This window comes from Prinia subflava, chromosome 2 (genome assembly GCF_021018805.1).
Source record: "Prinia subflava isolate CZ2003 ecotype Zambia chromosome 2, Cam_Psub_1.2, whole genome shotgun sequence".
In the NCBI taxonomy this organism is placed as follows: Eukaryota; Metazoa; Chordata; class Aves; order Passeriformes; family Cisticolidae; genus Prinia; species Prinia subflava.
Genome location: NC_086248.1, coordinates 71,574,846 through 71,601,272, shown reverse-complemented (window position 1 = coordinate 71,601,272; position 26,427 = coordinate 71,574,846). Strand labels below are relative to the sequence as shown.

At 40.4% G+C, this 26,427-nt stretch overlaps 1 protein-coding gene across 1 annotated transcript; it reads left to right on the top strand.

The window, feature by feature from the left end:
* Positions 1–553: 553 nt before the first annotated feature.
* Positions 554–26,427, top strand: TSNAX (translin associated factor X). Its single transcript, XM_063390496.1, has 6 exons — positions 554–783; positions 2,636–2,743; positions 6,877–6,991; positions 8,614–8,744; positions 22,907–23,034; positions 24,626–26,427. Exons 1-6 carry the CDS (start codon positions 768–770, stop codon positions 24,998–25,000), a joined length of 873 nt encoding a protein of 290 aa, XP_063246566.1. The 5' UTR covers positions 554–767; the 3' UTR covers positions 25,001–26,427.

Here is a 26,427-nt window from a genome sequence, read left to right as displayed (position 1 = left end):
ATATCAAATTGGACATTGGGATGGGCTGCCCCGGGAAGGTGGTGCAGTCACCATCCCTGCAAGTGTTTAAGACTGGACGTGGCACTCAGTGCCACGGTCCGGTTGACATGGTGGTGTTCAGCCATAGGTTGGACCCGATGATCTCAGAGGTCTTTTTTAACCCAGCTGATCGTGTGGAAGCACCGCAGTCCTGATATTCCAGGGAAGAACGGGGCAGTAAGGAGACAGGGAGGTCAGGGGAAGGTGACATGACAGCCGCTTTGTGCGGGACTGGGCTGAGGAATGTAGCTGGATTTCCGCGGGTCCGAGCCGAGGACTGCCGCTGCCCCGGTGGCGGGACATCACAGCGGGACGGCGGGCAGCCCCCCCAGAGCTCCCGGTGCCCACGCCGACCGTGCCGCCGCCCCGCCCGGCACTACAAGTCCCGTCGTGCCGCGGGCGCTGAGGCCCCACACGGGGTCGCACGCCAGCTGCCCACGGAGTCGCCTTCTCGGAGGCACGGTCCGCCTCGGCGTTGCCCCGATTTCGCGGGCAGCAGCGTCCGAGTCCCGCCCCGCGCCGCCGCTGCTCCGCTCCGCGCCGCGGGCGGCGGGCCGGGCTCCGCCGCCTGTGTGGCCGGGCTCCTCCGCCTGGGCGGCGTTCGCCGTCAGGCGCCCGCGGCCGCCCCTCCATGGCGCCGCTGGGGCGGGGGCGGCGCGGCGGGGCCCTGGCGGTGCGCGGGGCGGCTGCGGGTTGCCGCGGGGACGCTGCGCGGCGGCGGCACCGGGATGAGCGGCAAGGAAGGTGATGTCTCCCGCCCTTCCCTCCCCTTCCCACCCTCAGGAGACCGAGGCGTGCGGAGCTGGAGCTGGCGGAGGCGGGGGGAGGCCCCGCGGCTCGGAGGGGAGGGGGGTGCGGAGCCCCCGCCGTGCCCAGCGGTGCCCTTCAGTGCCGTGCAGCTCGCACTGGGGGAGGCCGCTCCGTCTCGGGTGGCACCGACCTTTCCTTCGTGGGTGCCCTCCTTCCCCTGGCGGCTGTACGGGCCCGCCAGAGAACGTGGCTACAGGGATCTGCATCCCTGGGGGTGAAAAAGCAGATGCCACAGAGGGAAGCTGGGTGTGTGAGGCCTGTAAAGCGCTTCTGCTAATGATTCAGTATAGTGTGTATGTGTGTGTATATATGTATATATATAATCTTATGTATATAGCATATTATGTATGTGAAATGCATATTTTTCACAGCTTGCTCTGCCAGCGGCTTGTTTAGCCCTGGCAGTCACAGAATCGGTCACAGAACGGGTCAGGTTGGAAAGGACCACAGGGAGTCATCTGCTCCAAGCTCCCTGCTCGAGCAGAGTCATCCCAGAGCACCTGGCACAGGATTGAGGCCAGGAGGTTCTTGAACATCTCCAGTGAGGGAGACTCCAACCTCTCTGGACAATCTGCTCCAGTGCTCAGTCACCTGCACAGTGAAGTTCTCCCTCGTATTCAGGAAGAATGGACCTTCCTGAGCATTGGTTTCTGCCTGTTGCCTCTTGTCCTGTTGTTTGACACCACCGAGAATCACACAGACCTCCCTTCAGCACTCCTTCGAGGGGTGCATTTAATGTTTTCAAGTGCTATAGGAAAAACAAAACCCTGAGCTCACATCCAACAGGAAAAAAGGAAAAAATTATTTTCATTTTCCTCTTTAAGAAAGTAGCTATGCCCACTTGTGGTTTTGGTTTGGGATAATAAACAGTTAAGCAGAAACATTTTAAAATGCAATGTTCTCTTGGTTCTTTTAAGGAAATTGAGAGAACTCCACTTATTCAGAAGGTAGGCCTGTATTCAAGTTTGCCAAATTTTGGGCTCTGTCAGGAACAGTGTCCAGCTGTCACCAAAAGGAGGGAGAGGGAGGAATGAGTGACACAATGAGTTAATCCAAGGTGAAGCAAGATAAAAGGAAGAAACAATTTAAGATGTAAATTGGGAGTGAAACCTAGTCCAAAAGAGATGAGTTTTGGGTGTAGAAAAGGAGGGTGAAGGAAGAGGCACACGAAGCAGTTGAAGTGAGCAGCTACATTCAGAGGTGAAGCTGGTTAATGGGCAGAGTTTAAGGGCCTAAGAAGCTACCCTGCAGGAGCTAAACCTGCCTGTCTGAATAGGGGTAGTCTGCTTAAACTGTGCCTTACTTCTTTTTCTGGTTACTGAAGACCCGTGACATAAATCACAGTAACAAAACTTGCAAGTTTATTGACTAATTTCAAGATGAATATTTAAAATAGTTAGGGAAAAAAAAAAGGAAAAAGAAAGAAGGTCTAATCCTGTAGGTCCTTGTTCACACAAGGATTTTGATGCAACCATTCACTTGCAGCAAGAAAACATAAAAGGGCGTGAAGAACTAAACACCTTACAAAAAATACAGGCTTAGGTTCCTGCCATACTCATCCATTGAAATGGATTTTCAAATTTTCACTAGCATTGTGGTAGATAAAGTAACATGATAATGTGAAGCTGGCATCAGTCGATAATAAGGTTCATCCAGTTACCTTATTCTATCCTGTAGAATATGGCTGCTGTCAGGAATGCTCTGAAGATAGCATTCTGGTGCTCCTTATGCTCTGGCAAAACTATATCTTTAAATATTTTTTTTGTGTCTGTCTTGTATTTCTTAGGATCAGGTGGGTTCAGAAAACGAAAGCATGACAATTTTCCACATGGTCAAAGAAGAGAAGAAAAAGAGAATGTTAACCCACCTTCAGCTTTGATGACATCTTTTAAATGTAAGTAAGCATTTGGAAAACCAGATTTTTAAAATGTGATATAGAAATTGCTAGGAAATTATTAGTGGGATAAACCAGCTCTCTCTGAGGGAGACACTGGAAGCTAGTTGGACTCATGGTCCATCCTTTAGAGCTTAGTGTTCTGCATATTGTGCAGTGAAGTCCTGGGAGTGGAATTTTGCATAGCTCTGCCTGATTCATGACTTGCTGCTGTTTCTATCTCACTTTCCCTCTGCCCTCCTCACTTGTGCTGAGCAAACTGCACCAGTGTTCAGCCAGGCAAAAGGTGACTGGGCCCTTGGGTGGCAGAAAACTGTAGGATCTGCAGAGGTGTAATACAAAGTCTGTGCCACAGGGGCAACAGGAGGAGATGGCGACCTTTGGGAAACTGAGGAGGCTCTGACCTTGGCTGTGGTGCACAGATAGCTAAGCTGCTTAAATGTGAATCTGGATGCATTGTTACAAGAGTTGGTAGTTGTTTTTACCTGCACTTTTTCAAAAAAGACTTTAACTAATGTAGACCTTTATGTAGTCACTTTATTCACTTTGATTGCCTTTTAAATATTAACATATATTTGAGATGGTTTAAATAGGCCGGTGTAAACTTCCCTTCAGTCAAATTGTTTTTATAGGATTTTTCACCAAACCAGATTTAAACTCCAGTAAATTTAAATTTCTCATTAGAAAACCCCTAACAAAGTGAAGTTCAGAAACAAGAAGCCTTGACTGAAGAAGGAGGGAGATGTGAGATGGGGAACAGATTAATTCTTGTTGTAAAATTTTTCCCGTGCCACATATTTTCTATGAAGCTAAGAAGGGTGAAATAAGAGCTGGCTGTCTGCTTTAGATGGTTAATGTGTACTTCAATGTCATATAACTTCCTGGCTTTTTAAAGAATGGGGTTTTCTGTGTAAATCAGCTTGGCAGATGATTAACCATGACCTCTGAACTTTGCCTAGAGAAGCTGTGGCTGCCTCATCTCTGAAAGTGTTCAAGGCCAGGTTGGAGGGGGCTTTGAGCGACCTGATCTAGAGGAAAGTGTCCTTGCCCATGGGAGGAGGGGTTGAAACTAGGTGATCTTTAAGGCTTCTTTCCACAAACCACTCTATCATTTATATTGACTATTGTATATATACTTGCTCTTGCAAGTATATATACAATATAAAGCAACTGTACTTTAAACTTTTAATTTTTCACTGTCATGAATATCAGTTCGTCATAAGGTTGCCTTTACTTCCACTTCAAAACAGCTTGTTTCCCTCCATTCTCATGAGATCTGTTTATCTGCGTTTGGTTAATTGCAGAAAGAATTTCAGGGACGTGGTTTCTTCAAAGTTGTTTGAAGATCCACTCTTATTTATTGCAAAAGTGTTTAGTGCAATACAAAGTGCACCAAGTGCGCTGCCCCAGACAAAGATGCTGTTGGTCTTTGTCTCCATGTCAGGCACAAGCATTAGGAAAAGGTATGCTCCCGATGGTTTATAACTGAGCAGGTTGCGTAAGGTCAACCAGTTGTGCGCTATTTCTGTGTATGTTGTCTGAATCTAAACAACTTAAATCATAGAATCTTGGGCTATGCTAAGTTGGAACTGATCTATCAGGATGGTCGAGTCCAACTCCTGCCCTGTGCAGCACATCCCAAGAGTCGCACCATGTGCCTGAGAGTGTTGTCCAGTCATTTCTTGAACTCAGACAGGATTGTTGCTATGACCGCTTCTCTTGGAAGCCTGTTCCAGTGCCTAGCCACCCTCTGGGTGAAGAATCTTTCCTGATACCAAACCTGAACCTCTCCTGACACAACTTGAGGCTGCTCCCTTGAGTCCTGTCATTGGTCACCAGAGTGAAGAGATCAGTACCTGCCCTTCTGCTTTCTTTCCCTCACGAGAATGTTGAAAGTCTGCCCTCAGTCTCCTCCAGGCTGAACAGACTGAGTAACCTCAGCTGCTGCTCATACAGCTTCCCCTCCACACCCTTCGCTATCTCCGTTGCCCTTCTTTGGGGCAATGATCTAAGATCTTAAGATCTTTTTTATGTTGTTTTGCCCAAAAAACCACACACAATATTTGAGGTGAAGCCATGCCAGTGCAGAGCAGAGGGGACAATCCCCTCCCTTGCCCAGCTGGCCATACTGTGCCTGATGCCCCCCAGGCCAGGGCTGGCCCTCGTGGCAGCAGGGCACTGCTGGCATCCACCACGATCCCCAGGCCCATTTCTGCAGCAGGATTCTTCAGCCTCTCCTTCCCTGGTCTATACACAGAACTGAGTTTGCCACGTTAATGTGTGGCCTTAAATGGGTGTACACATTTTTCTCTTTCTAATCCTTGAAAGAAAGATGTGCTTAAATTGATCTATTTGCACTAATGTTTTCCAAAAAAGTAATAAGTCTTCTAGAATAATTATAAAAGTCACAGAATGGTCTAATTAGTCAAAACCCAAGGATTACACCTTTTTTTTTTTAATAGTTTTCAATATGACAGGTCAGTGATAAAGAGAGTGGATGCACCTTGATTTGTAAGGTTAAGGTTTAGCAAGTGTCATTTTTAATGGTCTGATTTAGCAGCACCAAAATGATCAATGGAGTCTGAGTCTTTACTTTCAGTGCTAAATTAGACATTACAGTGGAATGTGTGTAGGAAATGACTCTGTGGTTTTGATGTGTTAGCTTGGAGAACCCCAAGTTCTAACCCTTTGCAATTTTAAGCAATAGCACAATACAGGAGGTTTTATTGCATCTTGTTAGGCTAAACATTATTGTGTTTGTCTAGTTTACTTTAGAATATAAAGCACTTCACAATAGTCCCTAACAGGTATAAAACCTAACATAAACATCTAAAAACCACAACTATCCAGAAAAGTTAGGGGGTTGCTAATATTGCAGATGTTCAGAATAGTGAATTTCCCAGTAGACAACTTCTGTAAATGGCCCTTGGAAATGTCATCTGTGTCATCCCATGAAGGGAAGTCACCCCTCCTCAAGTTCCTGTCACTATGATCAGAGGGAAAATTTCTTGATAATTCAGGAGTGGAATTTGCTCTCAGAATTTGCAAGAGTCACACCAAACAGATGTATAAGAATTAAAAAACCAGTAGGAGCATTTGTGACTTATCTTAGAGTTTCAGAATAAGATTGGGAAGAACAGAACAAAATGAGAAGAACCAAGTTTTTACCAAGGCAATGAGAAATACAGAACTGTTTTTCTAGTGTCATCTAAACATTGCTTGCCAGCGAACTGCTATGCTTTTTAAAAATTATTCACTTGTCAGAGCCTTTAAAAATGTAACCTCATGGTTTATTTTTTGCATCTTCTTGCACAGAGACTTTGGCACCTCAGACATTCATTTAGGGAATTTGTTAGATTTCTTGTAAGCATCTGTTAGTGATTTATTTACTAGAATAATGGTGTATAAAATGTTAATGGTATTCGTGAAACATTCATAACGTTTGACTTCCAAAACCAGATAGACTTCCTCTCTTTTCTGTATTCATTGTAGTTAGAGAGAACTAACATCAGCAAGTCAGAAATCTTACTTTAAATAATTGATCTCACCTTTCTCTAATACTTCTAGTCCTTAGAGATATTAAAATACTCAGCTCCTGACCGAGTCTAGCTGGAATGTGAAATGCAACCTTTCTTATAACTAAATGGTGCATTTTGAACAGAATATGTGCCTTAGCCAGATGCTTTTTTATTTGGTATTTTAGGCATTGGTGAATCTTCCTAACAAATGATTGTAAGGTTTTATTTTTTGATTGTCTTGCTGAATTGGGGTGAAATTTTCAGTCCATTTCCAGAACAGCAGTATTGCAGAATAGATTTTATTAGCAAAACCAAATATTTTACCTTAAAATTGTGTAGGCTGCTTTAAGGCATCATCAGGATTGATATCTACTTAAACGTGACTTACTAAACAAAGGTAGTATTAATGATGAATTTTGCAACTCTGGCAGGTGACAGGCAGTGATGGCATCTGCAGCCATGCCCCATGCAGGGACAGCCCACCTTGGGGAAAAGCTCCCAGGGACAAGGCTGATGGAGTCTGTAAGGACTGTAGGGCAGCACAGGTGCTTCTCTCTTCTCCTGCTCTGTGTTCATGTGATAACTGAGCTTTTGCTGTAACGACTGACCCCACAGCATTCCAGCTGGAGCTTGACACCAGGCACGATAAATACGAACGGCTCGTGAAGCTCAGTCGGGATATAACGATCGAGAGCAAGAGAACGATATTTCTGCTCCATAGGTTCACCAGGTGAGTCATGTTGAGTGTGAAAACGTTCACAGAAGCCTACAATCTGCCTTGCAGTGTTGTCTATGAGTAACTGCTGCAATGTTCTGTTGAGAGGAATTTAATTAACTTCCCATAAACGTCCTTTAGGGTGGATGCGAGCTGATGAATGCACACTGCAGTTAAAGAATTAAAAGATGCTGGTTCAGGTTTCTGGGTTGGTTTTATTGGTTTATTAAACCAGTGTAAAGCAGCAGATGAGAGCCTTCCAGCTTTCAGCAAGCTATGAGAGAGGAGTATGCAACCTTTCTTCAGGTTACTTGTCCGGGCAGTTCTGTCGCTATTTTGGTTGTTGCATCCCCACCCGAGGTCATCAATGCAAATAGGAGGTGACCTGGGTCTGTTTATGTAAATACGACAGCTGGGTAGGCTTCTGTGTGAAGTTTTGAGCATCTATATGTTTGTGTTCTCATGAGCCTTCAAGCAATCTTTGAAGCCTGAGACAAACTAGAGGAGCAACAGGAAGATTTGAAGGTTTGCATAGCCTGCTGTATAAAGTGTTTGTTGTACATGACAAACACTGGTCTTGCATGTTATAACAGCTCTCCCTGTTTCTTTTCTTTGTAATTTCATTTATTTTAATTTACATTTTGTTACCTATCAATATATTTATGTTGAAGTAGTAACTATTTATAGTTACAGTTATAGGGGGAGGTAATGAAGTTGCCTGCTCTTTAACTTGGTTTTCTTCTGCAGAGAGGTACTGTGATAGTCCCAGTAACCTTTACAGCCTTGACTGTAAATAACTACTCCCTCTGCAGGGGCTAGGTAGTTGAGAACTTGTGAGGAAAGAACAACAACAAAGAACTCCTCATTACTCTGTTTTATCAGGCATTCCTGGTTTTGTGAGAGTGGAAGTTTTCCATGCTGTATTTTGTACTTCCTTCTTTCCTTTTCTCAAGTATTGTGATTGTAATTTCAGTTAGTTTTACTGTTTGCCTTTTAATGTTTTCTTGAGACCAATTAATCAGTAGTTCCTTAAAGAGACTGTAAACTAATATACCATGTGAATTATTTGGGCTCAAGGGACGAGAAAGTTTAAAGGAAATTAGATAAACTAAGCTTTAAATGCCAAGTATATGTTGTGGTTGTGAATCAGATATTTCAGCTGTTCCTGAACAGCATAATTCCTTAAAGAAACAGCACTTCCTTAAAGAAAAAAAAAATCACATGTAGAAGTACATAGTGCATTGTGTTTTGCAATACTGTCAAGTATTGCAAAATATTATTTTTTTAAAAACGATTGAAGGACTTCTGTAAATACTGCTAGTTTTTCTGGAATACTTTTTGAAGCCTTTGTATGTGTTTCTCCTTTTTCTTACTTAAACAATAATCATAACTATAGTCTGGAATAAACATCATGCTATCAGAACTCTGCCTGGTTGATTATTTTCTTGTTAAGAATCTACAGAATTTCAGAATTTACAGTAGGTATTTGTGAAAGTTAACTGTTTCTCATTGTAGTATCAGTTTTGCTTTTTCTTGAAGCCAGTAAAAATGTATTGATCAGTAAAAGTGTAATGGTTTTTAACAGTTTGGTCATGTTCTGGAAGCTGCTCCTTTCAGTTTCTGATTTATGGTTGCAGTGCTCCCAATGGGGAAGAAATACTGAATGAATCTGAAGTCAAGCTAGATGCTGTCCGACGGAAGATCAAGCAGGTTGCACAAGAACTGATTGGAGAAGACATGTATCAGTTCCACAGAGCTATATCTCCAGGTAAATTATTTAAAAATAGGGAAAGTGTGCGGTTTTGAACTAAGCTTAGTTTCTCTTTATGTAGCAATACTTCTTCTTCATGCTGCAGGTCTGAATTTATTATATTTTTGTGGTTATAAATCAGGACTCGGTAATCTTTGTTATTAGCAAAGTTAGCTGTGGTATTGGAGAAGCTCTTGTCCTCCAGTTGCTTTGCAGTTTAAAGGAAGATGTAAATGGGAGTCTACAACTGGAACAATTTGGACCCTGCCCTAAACTGAAGTTGGGAGTATTTCTAACAAATGTATTGGCTGGTCATCTCTGAGTGAGAGGAATATATGTAGCACACTCATTTGCCCCTCCTGAAGAGTTACAATTTCTAAGGGCAGAATGAGAGCAACTTCTTGGGAAATTATCCATTTTGAGTGATAAAGTGATTTTGAGTTGATAAAGTTAATTAATTTAAATCCTTCGAACAGCATTTTCTTTCTTCTAGGCTCAAAATATGCTTCTGCCTCTGTTACGAGCATTAAACCAGTTTGTGTGTTTCAGTCACATCTTTTTCTGCTCCTCTCTGTAAACAGCCATCTTTGCTAACATTCTTGAGATACTAAATCCCAATTCGTTTGTGACTCTTTCTGTCAAATTATGTTTCTTTCCTGGCTCTTTGCAGAATATTACCTCACATTGGTATGCCTTGGTTGTGGCTACAAGTGAGTAAAATATGTAACTGCTGCTTTGCCGTCTTAGTCACGGTATAAAAGTGTCTTGTGTTTATCAATCTCATTTTAAACAATTTGTGATTGTGTATATCTTTCCTTGTTTAGACAAAACTTCTTCAGCTGATGAAAGCTGAAGATTTGCCCTGAATTATTTAATTGTTTAAAAATGTCCATAAGACTGATTTGATAAACCAGCAGCAAATACATATATGTAATTTACAAGACAAACAATGCTCAGGTTAACTTGTACTCATGTCTTACACAAACTTTAGTTTAAGAGACGGGTCTTGACTCTTAGTTTAGCAGTTTGGAACCAGAAAGAGCTTGGCCTGGTAGTCTTCAATGGCTCTGATTAATTTCACAGTCCTCTTATTTGCAATGCATTGGGTTGTTCAAATTAGATATTAGTAGTTTTTCTTAGAGCCACTTTATCTGTATTTGTCTTGCTGCTATTTATAGCCAAGTACTGTAGTGACACAATGAAAAGAGATAATTCAAAATGCTGACATTACAGATGATCTCAAACTATGAACGATACTATTGCAAGTGTATATGAGTATCTTGACATGCTGAAAATGTCTTTTGATTTTCATTTTAAGTACTGCTTGTAAAAGCTGAGAATCCTTGCATTCAGTTTTATGAACCCAAGCTTTTGGAGGCTTCATTGTGACCTGTAAAGTTTGTTTGACTAACCCCTGAAGTTTGTAGTCCCATGTGAGTCATATAATGGTGTGTATAAACCAGCAGTGTTCGAGGTCTGCCACTTCATGGGTCTTTGTGAGACTGCGTGGTGCAAGCCATCAGCCATGCCATGTGAGCAAGATTCTCACAGGGCAAGCCCTTACTCTGCATCAGCTGCCTCACCTGATCTGTCTCTGTTTTGTTTGATGTGTCTTTGTGGCAGTAAATTCAGAGAGGCTTAGCTGCCTCTGGTTCTACTGAGGAGCAGCTGGGCTGGAATTGGATTCACTCATCTCGCACGTAAAGAGGGGGTCTATACCTACATAGCAGATACATGGAAAGTTACTGCACAATAACTTCTGTGTGCACCCATGTTCTTAAAAAGCAAGTAAGCAAACCTGATGCTAGTTTTCTACATCCAGATTCTCTCCTCTTAGTAAAAAAAATTACTGTTTTTGTTTCTTTAAAAATATATATTGTTTTCAGTAATCAAAAGTTAGATTTCTTTTTTACATGGAAGATACCTAAACTTAAGCTAGCCATAGCAATCTGAAATAAAGAAATTAATGAAAAACATATTTTTGTTCAGCTTTGCTTTGTGTATTTGGTAAATACACACAGTCAGCTACACTGATTTTCCTGCGTAATTTATTTCTAACTTGCATAAAGGTACTCATTAATACCAAAATAAACCTGACTAAACTATTTAGAAAACAACTCCAAGTATTCTGTCAGGAACAATTCAGAATTTTTAATAGTTTTTTCTGATGTTGTAAATCTCAGCCTCTTAAGATGACTAAGATGTATTTGTCCATTTTAGAGCAGGATGAGTTACTCTAGGGGAGGTTAGTAGTAGAAGTAGTTAGCAGAGGAAGTTAAGAGACTGCTGCATGTGTGTGATGACTCAATGCCTCCAGAGCTGCAAAACCATTAGAACAGAGTAGGCAAAGTCAGATGGAAAGAACCTGCAATGGTCATCCAGTGCCACTGCCTGACCACTTCAGGGCTGACCAAAAGTCAAAACAAGTTGTTAAGAGCATTGCTCAAATTCTTCTTTACACTGACAGGCTTGGGGCATCAACCACCTCTCTAGGAAGCTTGTTCCTGTGTTTAACCACCTTTTCCAAAGAAATCCCCCTGCCTGATGCAACTTAGAGCCATTCCCACACATCCTGTCACTGGATGGGACAGGAGATCAGCACCACCTTCCCCACTTCCCCTCGCTGGGAACCTGTAGGGAGCAATGAAGTTGTCCCTCAGCCTTGTCCTCTCTGGGCTACACAAGCCCAGAATCCTTAACTGCTCCTTACAGGACATTCCTTCCAGCCATTGCACCAGCCTTGTTGCCCTCCTCTGGATGCCTTCAGGGACCTTCATATCCTTTTTAAATTGTGGCACCCAGAACTGCACACAGTTGCATGTAGGGCAGCACATCCTTAGTGCTTACATGGACTTGGAGTGAGATTGTCATAGAATTAAAGATTTTTCCTACTACATTCTTAAGAAAACTTAAGAGAATGAATCTTTCTGACCTCTCGAGGTAAAAAGAAAAAAGGCAAGAAGGTATTAGTGTGCTAAAGAAGGGGGAGAAGAAGTAGACTCTGTTGTCGATCTTTCCAGCAGTCAGGTGTGCAATCTCTTAAATATCTGAACTTGCAATTGTTTTGAACAAAACTAAAGAGTAGAAATACACAGCTCCCAATGCATTCCTGAAGTTAGAACGGGAAATGGCTGTACTTCTACTTTTCTCCTCTTTTTAGGTGGGGTAAATGGCAAGTCTGTGCACTCCCATCAGTTGTATAATATTACTTGGCCCTAGGATCTCCCTGTTGTATCTGTGATTAGGTATTTGTGCCTCATTAAGAAGACTGTTTATAAAATCCAACTGAAATAAGTTGCCTTCATTCTACTTTGGTACATTATCCACAGCATCTACTTATATTCTAGCTCTCTGACAAATGTTCCTCTGCGAGGAAAGTTTGTGCCAGCTGTTGCCCATAGTGCATATTTAGTAAGGGAGTCTTCAAATATACCTATGTCACTGAGAGGACAGGGAATGCTTTTAGGTATTGTGTAAATGAGCTTGTGTGCATAACAAATGTAAAATGCTAACTTTCAGCCAGACCTTTACTCTTACCTTTGTTAAATCCTCTGCTCTCCAGTTAGTCATTGGGATGGCAAAAAAAAAGGACTATGCAGGCCTCAAGACGTGTAGATCTTGATTGTGCTGAAGCTGGGATCAAGGAGGTGTCAGAGATGTGAAGATGCTTGATGTCAAGATCACGAAGCTGAGACAGAAAACCTAGAAACAGGAAGAATGAAGGGACAGTTAGATAAAGAGCAGCTGGGAGAGGGAATGCTTTTTTCCATCACTGCCCGCCACTGTTTATGAAGAACTGTAATTGGGGTGTGAACAGTGATAAGAGCTAACTATGTTGCTTTTAGTTTTGGTTTTTAGCCTAGTGTTCTTTAATTGTTGCTTTGCTTTTTTTTCAGTGGAAAAAGCTTGCGTGTCTATTTGAAAATAAATGTAGCTAAGAAAAGTGCTAGATATTTTGTCTTTATATATTTCCTAGGGCTGTAAGTCTTGACCTTCCTTTAACCTAGTTTTCAACTCTGATTTTGTATTTTAAAGAAATTCTGGAGGACTAGTTAAAAAGCTTTTTATGAACAAAAACATTGCCATTAAACTGCTTTTTTCTTCTGAAAAGAATAAAGAAACGCTTATGTCCCATATCTCAAAAGCAACATGTCTAATTAACCTCAAACTTCCTAAAAATATTCTCCTTTGTCTTGAAACCAAACATGAAACATCCTCCTGTTCCCCACCCTACCTCTCACAGAAGGAGTAAAAGGGTTCAAAATGGAGCTTATAATGGAAACCACTGTAGGAGCTTTAACTGGGGAATCATGTTTGTCTGCATAATGAAGCTGCCTAATACATATTTTATTCAGTAGAATAACTGTTAGCCTATAAATAGAAGAATGCTATGAGTATTATGCTTGGGAATATTGTTTGCCACTTGCAATTGTTAAATGCTTTTTTTGGGGTTACTCCAAACAGTTGTTCTTTTGACTTGAAGATAAAACAATTCTGGCAGAGCACTAAAGGAGTTTCATGCTTTCCCTCATTAAGAATAGTGCTAATGGCACGCAGGACGTTTCCCCAAAGGACACTTGCATGAGCTCAAACACTGAGTATAGCACTAATTGAACAACAACAAAAACTGATGACTGTTTTCTACACGTTTCTTAACAGTACAGATTGTCCCAGGGGATGATTAAACAAGCAAACAAAGAGATACTGAAATAATGAAGTCTTTTTTTAATGCAGAGCTCTTCATTTGTTATGTTAGAATGTTCTGCTTTGTTGATCTTTTTAAAGCTTTATTATTTGTAATATAGAATTCCTGCTCCTTTGGCCTGCTTTGCAGTGTATACCTTATATATCCTGTGAGGAAATATGTACTCTTTCTTTAAAATTGTTAAGAGACATTATGCAAGAAAAGGACTGAAAAAGATTGTATGGATTTTTGAAAGGAAGGAAGAAATTTCTCGGGATTTTTTTTATTTGTGTATATATATATATATATATATATATACGTGTGTGTGTGTGTGTGTTTGAGTATTTTTAAATACATATTTAACTCTCAGCTACTGAGAGAAATATCAACAGTATACAAAAAAGATCTGTACAGACCTTAAAGACAAGAAAAAGGTGCTCTGCAACATATGTAGGGTCCCACACTTTGGCTACAACAAACTCATGCAGTGCTGCAGGCTTGGGAAGAGTAACTGGAAAACTGCTCCAGGAGAAGGAGCTGGGGTTTCTGGTGGACAGTGACTGGATGAGGTCCTTCGGGACATGCCCAGGTGACCGAGAAATCCAGTGGCATCCTGGCCTCTATCACCAGTGGTGGGGCCAGCAGGAGCAGGGCAGTGATTGTCCCCCTGTATTCAGCACTGGCTGCACCTCAGGTTCTGTGTCCAGTTTTGGACCCATCACTACAAGAAAGACACTGAGGTGCTGCAGCGTGTCCAGAGGAGGGCAATGGAACAAGTGAAGGGTTTGGAACATGAGTCTGCTGAGGAGTGGCTGAAGGAGCTGGAGGTTTAGCCTGGAGAAGACTCACTGCTCTCCACAACTACTTGAAAGGAGAGTGTAACCAGGTGGGAGGTAGTCTCTTCTCCAATGTAGCAAGAAATGGGACATGAGGAAATGGCCTCAAGTCACTCTAGGGGAGGTTTATATAGTATATTAAGAAAAATTTAATCATGGGAAGGGTTGTCAAGCATTGGAACAGGCTGCCTAGGAGAATGATGGAATCAGCACCCCTGGAGATATTTAAAAGACATACAGATGTGGCCCTTAGAGATACGGTTTAGTGGTGGACTTGGTAGTGTTGGGTTAGTGGTTGGACTCAGTAGATCCTAAAAGTCTTTTCCAACCTGAAAAGTTCTATGTTTCTATGTTAGGATGTACAGAATTATTCAAAACATGTTCTAAATCTACTCTGCATAAATGCAAAACTTGTGTACTGCAGAGAGAAAATTAAGGACTGCTCAATAAGTTGGCACTGTGTGGGATTGAATGAAGTACCTTTTTAACATGGCTTTGTTAAATGAAATCTCTAGCTATTTGAGGACTTTACTCAGTTTTTTGGCCCTTAAGACAAAATATTGAAAGAGGAGCCCATAATTCTTCTGGAGCTGCTTAGGTAGAGTGGCGTGGGGGGTGGTGGTAGATGCAAGTGGAGCGCTGTTGGCTGACCTTTGCCGTGTGCCTGTGCCTGCACAGTGCCGAGTGGAGTGGTGTGCACAGGGAAGCTCATTAGCTGTTTATCATGTCTGCACTTGCTCTCAATAGCATTAGATGACGAGGCTGTAAAATGTCAGCACCTTGTCAAAACTGTTGCTCTGTTACTGCTTCTGCTGATGATGATGCAGGAAATTCTCTGTAAAAGTTCAGTACTGACGCAGTCTAACACATCATTTATCTTGTGCAGGCACTATTTGTGTTCCGAGAGATTGATAAAATGGAGCTTATTTCTGTCTCCTGCCTTAGGCCATTTAGAGTCACTTTAGGTGTGTAAGATATTGCAGAAGACTGCATTGCTCAGCTGGACCAGGCCAGTTCTGTCTGTGTAGGTGAAAAGGAAATACTTCAGTCACACTAGAATGCCACTTTTAACTGCAGCATTTGGACCACCAGACAGGATGCTCTAAGAAATGCTATGGAGATGAGTGGGTTCTGTCCAAGAAGGCAAGCTTTAGATTACTGATGATTTAAGTAACAACATTTTTGTGGGTATTATATGAAGGATTTTAATTAGAATGCAAACTTAAGGAACTATCCATGTAATGATTTCTGTGTTGACCTGGAGTTTTTTGTTTTGGTTTGGTTTTTCGTTTATTTTTTCTTAGCTTTAAACTCAAAATATGGAAATAACATACTCAGATTGTTCTACCTTTGTAAGCACATATGTATTTCTAAAATAATATTAAGGTACAGAATATCAAGGATATAATATTAATGTACTTTTCTGCACATCAGGAACAGTATAAGTAGGACACCTGGTTTTTTTTTCCTTAAGAAAGCTTAAAAGCTGTAATTAAAATAGATGGCATATTTAATTTTAGGTTGGTAATAGAAAGGAAAAGCTTTGTACTGCAGGAGGAAGGTATCATGAATTGTAAATGTCTCACCCAGGATAAGACCTAAATACACCTAAAACTTGAAAGGAAAGCTGACTGTGAAGGAAGCAATCAGGTTTATGCAAGATGGTGGGAAAACACAGTAACACAGGAACAGGATGTAACTGAAGAATTAATCTCTTGCTGTTGTAGGTGAGGGGTAAAATGCCAGAAATGGAAACAAAGTTTCCTGATTATACTGGAAAATTAACAGAATTTGCAGTGATTAAGCTTATGGTTATCAGATACATTTTTTAACTTCTTTGTTTCTGTTTTGTTACTTTCTCTGTTTCTCTTTACTCATACCCCTGCTTGGTCAAACTTTTTTTTTTCATTCTGCGAGTTGCCTATTTGAAATTTGATATCTTCAGTTTATTGCATTTTACTACCCTTTTATTCTTTTTGGTTCATGCCTTTTTCCTATGTTCTTCTAAGGAAAGGGGAAAAACAGCAACTGCAAAGCCTCTCACTTTGCCTTTTCTGCTGCAGGTTTTACCTGTCCATACACCAAAATTAAAACAAACCTGCAAACAGGAATGCAAATTCTGACATGAGCAAAGTAGGCATGCTCTGTGTGAGAACTGACTATCAGCTCATCCCTGGATGAGATGTACATTCAGCAGGAGCCGTCCAGAGCAGCAGAAGTGCATGAGAAAAGCTGTGTAGAGTCTTTTAAAGATGCATGCTGTGGGTCAGCATGATCACAAAGATTGTCCTTTCTGCTTCTGACTTAAGACCTAACTGTCCTAAAGTCCTGCTGTACTATTTTGGCAAATACTGCAGTTACTCATATAACAACCTGAAACTAGTGGCATTGCTTGTCTTTTAATTCAGTTTCATAGCTGGCAAATGGAGGAGACCTTGTGCTCTGGCTCAAGAATTCTTTTCACCCCTGCAGCTATTGACATTAGTCATTCACAGACCAAATCTCTCCAGCCTTTGCAGGAACCAAGTGCAGATGGAACATAAGACAAATTTAAAAAAAAAAAAAACCTATGAAGCTTTCTTGTTTGTTTATTTAAAATCACACAGGAGAATGTGTCACAGAGGAATTCCATTCCAAGAAGCAACCAGGATAGCACATCATGGTTCGTTTTTTGTTTTGCAGTCACATGGGGAGAAATAGAGGTTAGCAAGTGGTGAAGTACCTTTGTGCCATCTCACAGATCTGTGTTTATGAGGATAAATGGCCACTATTGGTTCTTCTGATGTGCTTGTGAGTTGGGTCTGTTGCACGGAAACAACATCACCTTCAGAAGAACTTTCACTGTGTTTTGACCTGCAGAAGCTGTGTTGTGTTAGGTGCTCTTTCTTCTTTGATCATTGAACATCCTGGCTGAGTCAGAGCTTCCTTTCTTTGGTATCTTGAACACTTGCCCTAAAGGCTGTCAGTAATGTAAAATTTGCCATCTAACAGAATGACTTTTAAAACTCTGTATTAACTATGAAGGGAATTGGGGGCAGTCAAGAGGTCAGGAAGATTACTTGTCACAGGAATAGGTTTTTTAAGAATTCATGTAAAACATTGGGTGCTCTTCAGAATTACTACATTTGGGGCTGGCCAGTTGGAATAAAACTTGAAACTTCAGGACAAAAACCTTGATTACTGAAGTAACCATGGTACATCCCTCAGGTCCCCACGTTGGAACAAAATAAAAGTTTGTGAATTTCTCACCCACAATTACTCATCTGCAAAAAGGCCTATCATTTGTCACATGTCCATGTGTTTTTAATAGCAATATAAAAAAGGCTTGATTACCTGTTCTCTACAATGAGAGATTAAAATATTGTTTGCAGTTCTTTGAAGGGCTTTTCTGCCTGTTTGGAGAAATAATTTAACTCTCACAGACACCTGTCTGATAGGGAACTTGCATCTTTTTCTGGGGTTTTTGGGAAAACTGACTAATCTTGGTATTACTTTTTTCCCTGAATTTGGTGCGTATTCAACTTTGATCAAAGTGCAAACAATGTTAACACTTCAGTATCTGAAATACATCACTGCAACACATGCAGCTAGAAGAGAACAGAACTTTTTGGTGGTTGTGGATGTAGTAGCAACTGATGCTAATGTTGCAAGTAGCAACTGACTAATGAACAAAGCATTCAGGGCTTTATAGAAGAAATATGCATTACTTTAATTATTGATACAATAGTAAACCTACTCAGCTTTTGAATTATTACTCAGTGAATAGAAATATGATATTTTCCAGATATGTAAGCTCATATAGGCTTTTGTTCTAGTACTTTTATTTGTATTTATTAGTTAGTACTGTTTTATATAATCCATCCCTGAATGGAATTACTCTTTTAAGCCATTCCCACAACAGGATGTCCAGAGCATTCCTGTCTGTGAGGAGAGCTGGCTTTATCCTCTTTCAGTGTATGTTATGAAATTAGCCTTTGAGTTCATGCTGACAATCAGCAATATGGTTTGATTGTTTCATAGCCTCAGTTTAAGTTTAATTACTTAAGTCTTTACCCCTTCTGCCCAGAAAAAACCTTCTGAATCTTAGGAATCATTGTCAAGTATGCAGAGAACTTTAAAGGAATAGATTAAGGTGTGAATTACCAGTTTCATTTTAATAGGAAACTGGATGTAGTTTTTATATTAATACTTCTAAACTTATTTTGTGTATTTGTTTCAATTGATGTTGTACCTGGTTAATTGTTTGCTTATTTCACTCGTTCTCCCCTTCATTCATCCATAGGCTTCCACAATTGAGTTCTTTAAGTTTACCATGCTCCCCATATTCTGTAGAATTATTTTTCTGTTTGGGGTTTCCACAAAAATATGACTTCTCTTTTTCTGGATTATGGCAGGAATTTCTAAGTTTTGGTGGTGGGATTTTTTCTGTTGTTGTTGCTTTCTCTGGTTTTTGGGGGAAGGAGAAAGAAGAGATTTTTTTTTTTCTGTGTGTGTTTGGGTTTTTTTAATGACAATGTAACTTGCCAGCCTAAACATGAGGATAAGATAGAGCCTTGTCGGTGCTGTTTTGGTTTTGTAATGAATCAGCAAGTGGGTAGTTTCACATGACTCGCCCTGGAAATAATGTGCCCCACCCTTCATGCAGGGATCCTGGAAGAAACTTGCAGTGTATATCTTCCTGCCATCTTTCTAGTGGCTGCTCTTGGGCTATGATTCCTGCTGCACGGCTCAGGGGAGGAGCTCAGTGAGAGAGCATAGGCTTGTGTCTATCTGCTTGTGTCGTGGTCATCAGCACAGGCTCCTCTCCAAACAAAAAGACAGAGAGAAACAGGACAAAGGATGAGAAAGAGAATGAGTTTGAGAAGAAATAGGGAAAGAAGCAGCTTATTTGGGAAGATAGCAGGTGGCACTGGCATTGCTAACCTTAACAATCCCGAACATGAAATCCTTTTGAACCTGTTTTGTAACTGTTGAACTATGATTTTAAGGAGGAAATGAAGTAAACAAAAATTTGGGAGGAAACTTTCACCTTTTATTTGATCTGTCATTCTGGGTTGAACCTTCCATGTATGCATGGATGCATGCACATCTCAGGTGGAATTAAATTCTGTTTACCCTAATATGACTCCTGCAATTAAGTAATTTCTATTACTTACTCATTCTTTAAATAAAACTAGCTTTTCCTCTGTCTTATGCATTCATTTGACTCTTGGATTGAGTGCTCCACTGACTTTTTAAAAAATTATTTTTCATTTAAGAAACCTAATTTCTTGCAAAGTTCTTAGGGAAACTACTTTTTCTTCTTAGAGCTGCTTATGTAGTTAAGGAAAAAAGTCTTGAATATTAGCAGGCAAAAAAGTGCTCAAGCTTTCAGACAGAAAAATCTCCTTTATTTATAGATACATGTTCAGAAGATATCTCAGTGTAACTCTCTAGTTCTTATGTAGAAAATAAATTTTTAAAACATAGAAGGGAGCTGCTGTACTGTCACTTATCTAATACAAGCTATTTATGTAGAATAAATGTAGTAAAATACCAAAATACTTAAGCAGTTACTTTTTTACCTTGCATCTGTAATTTTAAGAGGTGCTAGTAAAAATAATACAATGTTTTTAATTGGTATTTTTGTCCATGTGCTACAAAAAAATCTAAACCTATAAAAAGCAGTTTTAAAAACTATTCCATTACTGGCAGCTCAATCCATAAATAAGTCAATTTTGGAATAAATCCAAAACAAGAGCATAAGGGGAAAGGTATTGTTGGATGGTGTAGTGAAATGGGATGGGCTTTTTCACCCTGGGAATTATTTGCTGAAAATAGCGGATGTCCTACCATTAAGCTAAAACGTAAAATGTTTAAACATCCTTCTACCTGCACATGGAAACACCTTATTTCAAGGTCTTGGGTCATTGAAATGTCATATTGTAGCTACTTCTGGAAGAAGGACTTGCTAAAAAAAAAGGAAAAAGGAAAATGTTAATGTTTTTTGCAAAGTAGTTGTGAACAGGATTTGTTACCAGTAATAGAGTTTTGTAAGGCTTACTAAATAATTGTGAGGAGGTGACAGTAAATGGCAGACTGTGTGCAACATTCACATGGTGGTATTAAACAACAGGAAGGAGCACAAGGCTGGAACATGTCAGCCGGGTGGGATAGCAGGAGGAAGCAAAGATCTATGTGTGTACGTATGTATAAATATATCCATATTAAAAAGTGCATAAAGATAAAGGAAGAGAGGAGCCAAACACTTACAGTGGAAAATGACCAAACGTGTGTGACACTGTAAAGTGGAGTGAGTTGAAAGTGGGAAATCTGACTGATCGAGAAAAATGTGTACCAAAAAAAGTTTGAGGCCTGATGTGATCTCTGTGAGAGCTGTGGAAAATGCCAAGTTGATTCTTCGTATGTGGTAGTCTTCTCCACAGGTAGCAGAAGGAGATTCTCACAGATGTTGTCATGCTGAGTGCTGTTGTATCTGGTAGCTTACAGCTTATCCACAGCAAAAGCCAAAATTTCGTAACAGATTACTGGCCCTGTTACGTCAGAAGGTAAATCAGGGAAAGAGTGAGTGATGAAATCTACCTCTCTGCAGCTTCTGAAGTTATTTATCTTAAAAGATCCTGAGTAGCTTTTATCTGGTGTTTTTCTATTGCTTGTGCCCAGAATGCTTTACCTGAATGCTGTTGATTAAATTAGGGTGTTAAATTGGTCTTGCAGCTCCCTGTTTGTGTTCTGGTTTGTGAACAGCAGTGTTGAGTATGGGTTTGGTTGCTGCATATTTATTCTGCTTTTCCCAAGTGCTGCTGTAGAGTACTATAAAGGAATTGGCATTCTGAGTTGCTTCTGCTCAAATATATATTTGAAAGGAAAAAAAAATGCAGGTCACTTATGCTTTAGTGATTGTAACTTGGAAAGCCTCCTACCCTTTGAGGTTATGTCTGTTTTTTGGGGGTATTTCCACACTCATCTGTTATTCAAATCTATGTTCTCTTCTTTTTGGTTTAGACTATTTCTTTGATCCAGGTGAAGCCTAAGTTTGCTTCTTCCTGCATATTCCTATAAGCTGAGGTCCTGGCACTGTACAGGGTATTAAGGTATCAATTGAGGGTATTAAGATTTCTAATGGAAGCAGAATTCTACTTCTGGTACCCTTGGTTGCATCCTCATTTTCTCACTGACAAAACTATTTTCTAATCCTCTTGCAGCATGATACCTGTTTGCTTCTCTTGAAGTGAAGTCATCCTCTAAAAATGGCTCAGAGTAGCTCTGCTAGAACCATCTCTGTCATGTGTCTGTTCCTTTAATGTCCTCTTTGGGCTTTCTCTGTTCATGGGTCAGATATACACAGGCATTGACTTTGTCTCTACAACTTTTTTTGGCTTAGTGCTGCTGTGGCTGTTTGTTCCAGCTTTGTCTCTGCCTTTTTTTCCACCAGCAGTGCCAGCTTCAGCTTTCTGTGTACGAACTTTTCTTGCATGCTTCCCCCAAATCTGCTCTCAGCACATAAGGATAAACTGATAACCTGTTGAATCTCTGTCTGAACATTCTCACTCTTTTTCTTTAGATCTCACCTTTGCTGTAACGCATAATAAAACCACCATATGCTAAGTAGGTAGTGAGACATAATTGTGGCAGGTAGCTGTAGATGGCAGACAAAGCTACATTTGTTATCCCATCTTTTATCCCCTTTTCAACATAAACTCCTTTTGTCCCTCTGCACACCTTAATTTTAGAGTGCAAGTTATTTTGGACAGAACAGTTATTCATATATTCATAGAACCACTGAACAGTTAGGGGTGGAAGGGATTTCTAGAGATTACCTAGTCCAACCCTTCTGCCGAAGCAGGATCACCTGTTGGTTTTCTTATTGGACATCACAGTCCTGTCTGGTTTGTTTATTTTCTTATTTATTTATTTGATCTGGAGTGATTTGTAATAACAGATGCTTTGTCTTGAACATAAATTTCACCAAACCTGCATATCTTGGAGCTTGGTTCTCACAAAATGGAGAAGTGGGAAGTTCAGTTTTAAACAAGTATCTACTGCAAGTCCTGCTAGGCTCTCGATCTGTTCATCCCCAGCCTGTGCTGATACTGGGGATCCCCTGATCCAGGGGTGCAGCACCTTACGCTTGGTCTTGTTAAACTGCATAGGATTCCCATGGGCCCAACTTCTCAAGCTTGTCCTAGTCCCTCTGGATGGCATCCCATCCCTCAGGTGTGTCAGCTGCAGCACTCAGCCCAGTGTCATCTGCAAATCTGCTGAGGGTGCACTTGATCCTACTCTCTATGACATTAATGCATTTATTAAACAATACTGTTCAGAGTGTGAGCCCTTGGGAACATTGTGGGGAGCTGATCTTCAGTATGTTTCTGAGTTACCATGATGCTTTATATTGGAATTACAGAAGGTCCTGCATGAAAAATGCAGATGGAATGAAAACTTTAACATGTTTGTCTATGTGCTTGGTCTGACTTTCATACTTAGAAAGATGCTTTGTTAGATTATATTTCTTTGTTATTTCTGGATTATGTTAGTTTTCACTTTTTGCTGGTAACCTTCAAGTAGTCGCTTAAAACATTTCTTCAAAAATAAATAACTGTGAGCGTGGATCATTGCTGGAAGTTTGAAGCATGAATTTATTTCTGCTGTTTTTGCAGGACTTCAAGAATATGTTGAGGCAGTTTCGTTTCAGTATTTTATCAAAACACGATCTTTGATCAGTGTTGAAGAGATCAACAAACAACTAATATTTACAGCCGAAGACAGAGAAGAAACAACAAACATGGTAAAAGTTTTTCTTTTCTCAATTGACAAACATCTTTCTGGGATGGAAATGCAGTGAGAGGGCTTAGTCACATTTTTGGCATCTGATTAAATAAGGCCAGTTAGTGGAATGGGATTAGATATACATGTGGGCTTTGACTACTTGTTCAAAACATGCCTTTTATTCTGATAAGTAGTAAACTAAATCTGTGGGATACAAGTTTATAAATTTCACATCCTTTTTATTCAGAGCAAACTGAACTCTTTCTTATTCGGCAAAAGATCCAGGACAGTGAAATACTAGCTAACAAATGTAGCAGAGGGATTTTTAGTGCCTGGGACCGTCTGTAAGACCTTCTGGTGTAGAGTGATGTCGCAAAAGTTGAGGGACACAAACAAATCCAAGGCAGGATTAACTCCATGACTGAAATGTTATTGCTGGTATTGAACTAGTCACTGGAGGCACTGTATGTACCTTGTGCATCATTTCTAACTCTACTGGAGCTGATTCCTTTCAGAGGACAAGCTGGTGTCCCATCATACCTGAGTCCTAATACCAGATCTGCTGTTTCTTGACTTGCCTGTACTCCTGCCCTGCCCTAAATGGCTCACAGGGACAAACTGTTGTCCCCAAACACAGTAAACTGAGTGTAGTTTGATTGTTGGCCGGGGGCGACAGGGATTTGGTGGCAATCTACAGAAGCGCACAAGCAGTTGAGGTGCAGCGTACAGTAATGCTGCTTTGTATGAATTCCTGAGTCTGCTGCTGCTTAAGAGATTTGGCTGTAAAACACTTCTCATTCTTTCTTTATTCTTTTGGTAAGATATTTGCAGAGGAGCCTGATTTTTAAATTAGGTTAAAGGTTAAATTCATTTGTTTTTACCACAGGTAACAACTATAAAGTTGTTAACCCGAGGGTGCACGGCTCTGACCAGATCTGTCAGTTTGGGTTGATAGCATATCATGGGAACAAGTGAACAGAAAAAAACCTGCACTGTCTTCCATGTTACCAATATTATGGCAATAAAAAGTATTGGAAATTTGGATATTGGAGCAAACTTGTAACTTTGTAATGGGTTTGCTTCATGAAGATTCTTATGTGCTATTTTAATGTTTTATATCAACAGATCTGAGAATACTGTAGCTACTTGTAGAGAATATCTTTTGAAATTCAAGATACTATTATGAAATTATATGATTTGTTTTCATAATGCAGACTATTTTTGATTGATTTTCTAACTTTGGACTGACTATTTAGAAAAAAAGACTGTCAGGCTGAGATCTGTCAGATGAAAGAAAATTCGAAACAAAGATGTGATAATTCTGTTTGCAAATAGAGATGGTAGAGTTAGGGCATATTTATCATGCTTGCTAGAATGAAAATGACATCTCAAGTAGAAATTCCTAAATATATATAGGAAAGTTATTCTTCTTATATGCTGGGAGGAGATTACTACTTCTGAAATCAGACCATGTGGAAGTGCCATGCAGTTTAATTTTCCAGAATGTTTTAGATTCCCAGTTACGTTAGATGAGTTAGTGTGTAGTTGAACCATTACCGATGGCTTTCTCACAGTTTTCTGTCCTGGCCTTTCTTCTGTTCTGTCCCCAGACCTCGAATTCCCACGATAAACAACCCCATACATGGAGCCTGAAGGTGACACCTGTGGATTACCTGCTGGGAGTGGCTGATCTGACGGGAGAGCTGATGCGGCTGTGCATCAGCAGCGTTGGCAACGGGGACATAGACACGCCCTTCGAACTGAGCCAGTTCCTGCGGCAGATTTATGATGGGTTTACCTTCATTGGCAACACCGGACCTTACGAAGTCTCAAAGAAGCTCTATACCTTGAAACAGAGTCTGGCAAAAGTGGAGAATGCCTGCTACACGTTGAAAGTACGGGGATCCGAAATCCCAAAGCACATGTTGGCTGATGTGTTCTCCACCAAAACAGAATTGATTGACCAAGAGGAGGGGCTTCCTTAAAATCAGGAGGCTCTTGCTACTCAGAAGGGAAGAGGACATAAAGAAAGCTCTTTAGTTATGGTTTGAGGGGTTTTAACCCTTCTCAAAGCCTTTTAGGTAGAGACATTTTTAGTTTTATCTATGAGAACGCTGTTTGCAGTGGTAATTTGTAACCAAAAATACTTTTTATGATGTGCAAAAGAAAAAATGTTTGACTTTGGTCTCTTGGTATGGAATTTCCTGTATTGCTCCATTGTATCTTCTTTCAGAATGACCAACATTTCCACTGCACTCTACTCCAGTGACTGTCATTTGTGTGACTCACCTCAAACTGTTGGTACAAGTTTTTATCAAGCACAGCAATGGAAAAAAATGGTTAGGTGCTCTTATTTAGCATTATCCATAGGTTTCTGCTGAGCGATTTTCTGAGTATTTTGGTTCTGTACTCATCTCATACCTACAACAGTGCACCTGTGCGTAAGCGCATCCCTTGACTTGAAACTGGGGTGCTCTCAACAGTGCCATGTAATTCAGGTTTTCTCTGATCAGTGCGTTGAAGTACGAAATGAAGTCAACTTTTTGCCAGTTGATAATGAAGCTAATTGCACCCAGTAAATACTACTGTCACCCATTATTTGGGGTCTCTGTTAAAACTGAGCTCCGTTTGAGCTAACACTGGTACTTTGCAGTTCTGAGATGAGCTAGGAAATCTCCAGAAAATGATTGTGGAAAGTATTGTTTTACATTTTTTGTAATACAGTTTACTGCAGAATCTGACATATTTCTGGTTGTAGACAAAAGAAGTCGTCATACAAAGTATGTAATTTGGTGTTAGTACAAGCAGTTTTTGTCCAGAACAAATGTGTTGCAGTGCTGGAAGTCTGTTCTCCATTGTTTGTGCTGCCCTGAGGACCTCCAGTGGGATTGAACTGGTATAAGTGAAAAAGGGCTAGCCAAGCTTTAAATATATGTTAGCAGGAACTGTATCATGTACGTGTTCCTGTGGAAAGGAAATTGCAAACAGAAGTAAGGCAGGCATTCTGTTTTCCACATTTATCTTTGAGGAGGGTATGTCACTGTTGGCAAAAAATCAGGGCTTTATGCTGATGTCTGAAGTTATGAAAGTCTGATAATGTACATAATACTAAAGGAAAACAGATAAAACAACATGATCTCTAGACTCCAGGAAATAGGCCTCCCAACTGCAATTGAAAATACTGCATGTTTTTTATTTCTACTTCCATATGCTGTGATACTGCCAATACTTTTCCCATGAGCATGTCCTGAGTAGCTGGAATCATCTGATATATGGATAGGAATGGGGTGAATACATTTTTGTCAAAATTTTCCATTGTTTCCACATAAAGTAGTATGGGGTGGATTGAACAAGGAGTGGCATTTTTCCTATTGTTTAATACTATTTTTTACAATAAATTCTGAAAAGTAGT

Bases quoted from the DNA above. Each gene is read 5' to 3' on its own strand.
- TSNAX (XM_063390496.1), top strand. The intron at 6,992-8,613 runs GTGAGTCATGTT...TTATGGTTGCAG, and splicing joins CTGCTCCATAGGTTCACCAG to TGCTCCCAATGGGGAAGAAA. The intron at 8,745-22,906 runs GTAAATTATTTA...CTGTTTTTGCAG, and splicing joins CCACAGAGCTATATCTCCAG to GACTTCAAGAATATGTTGAG.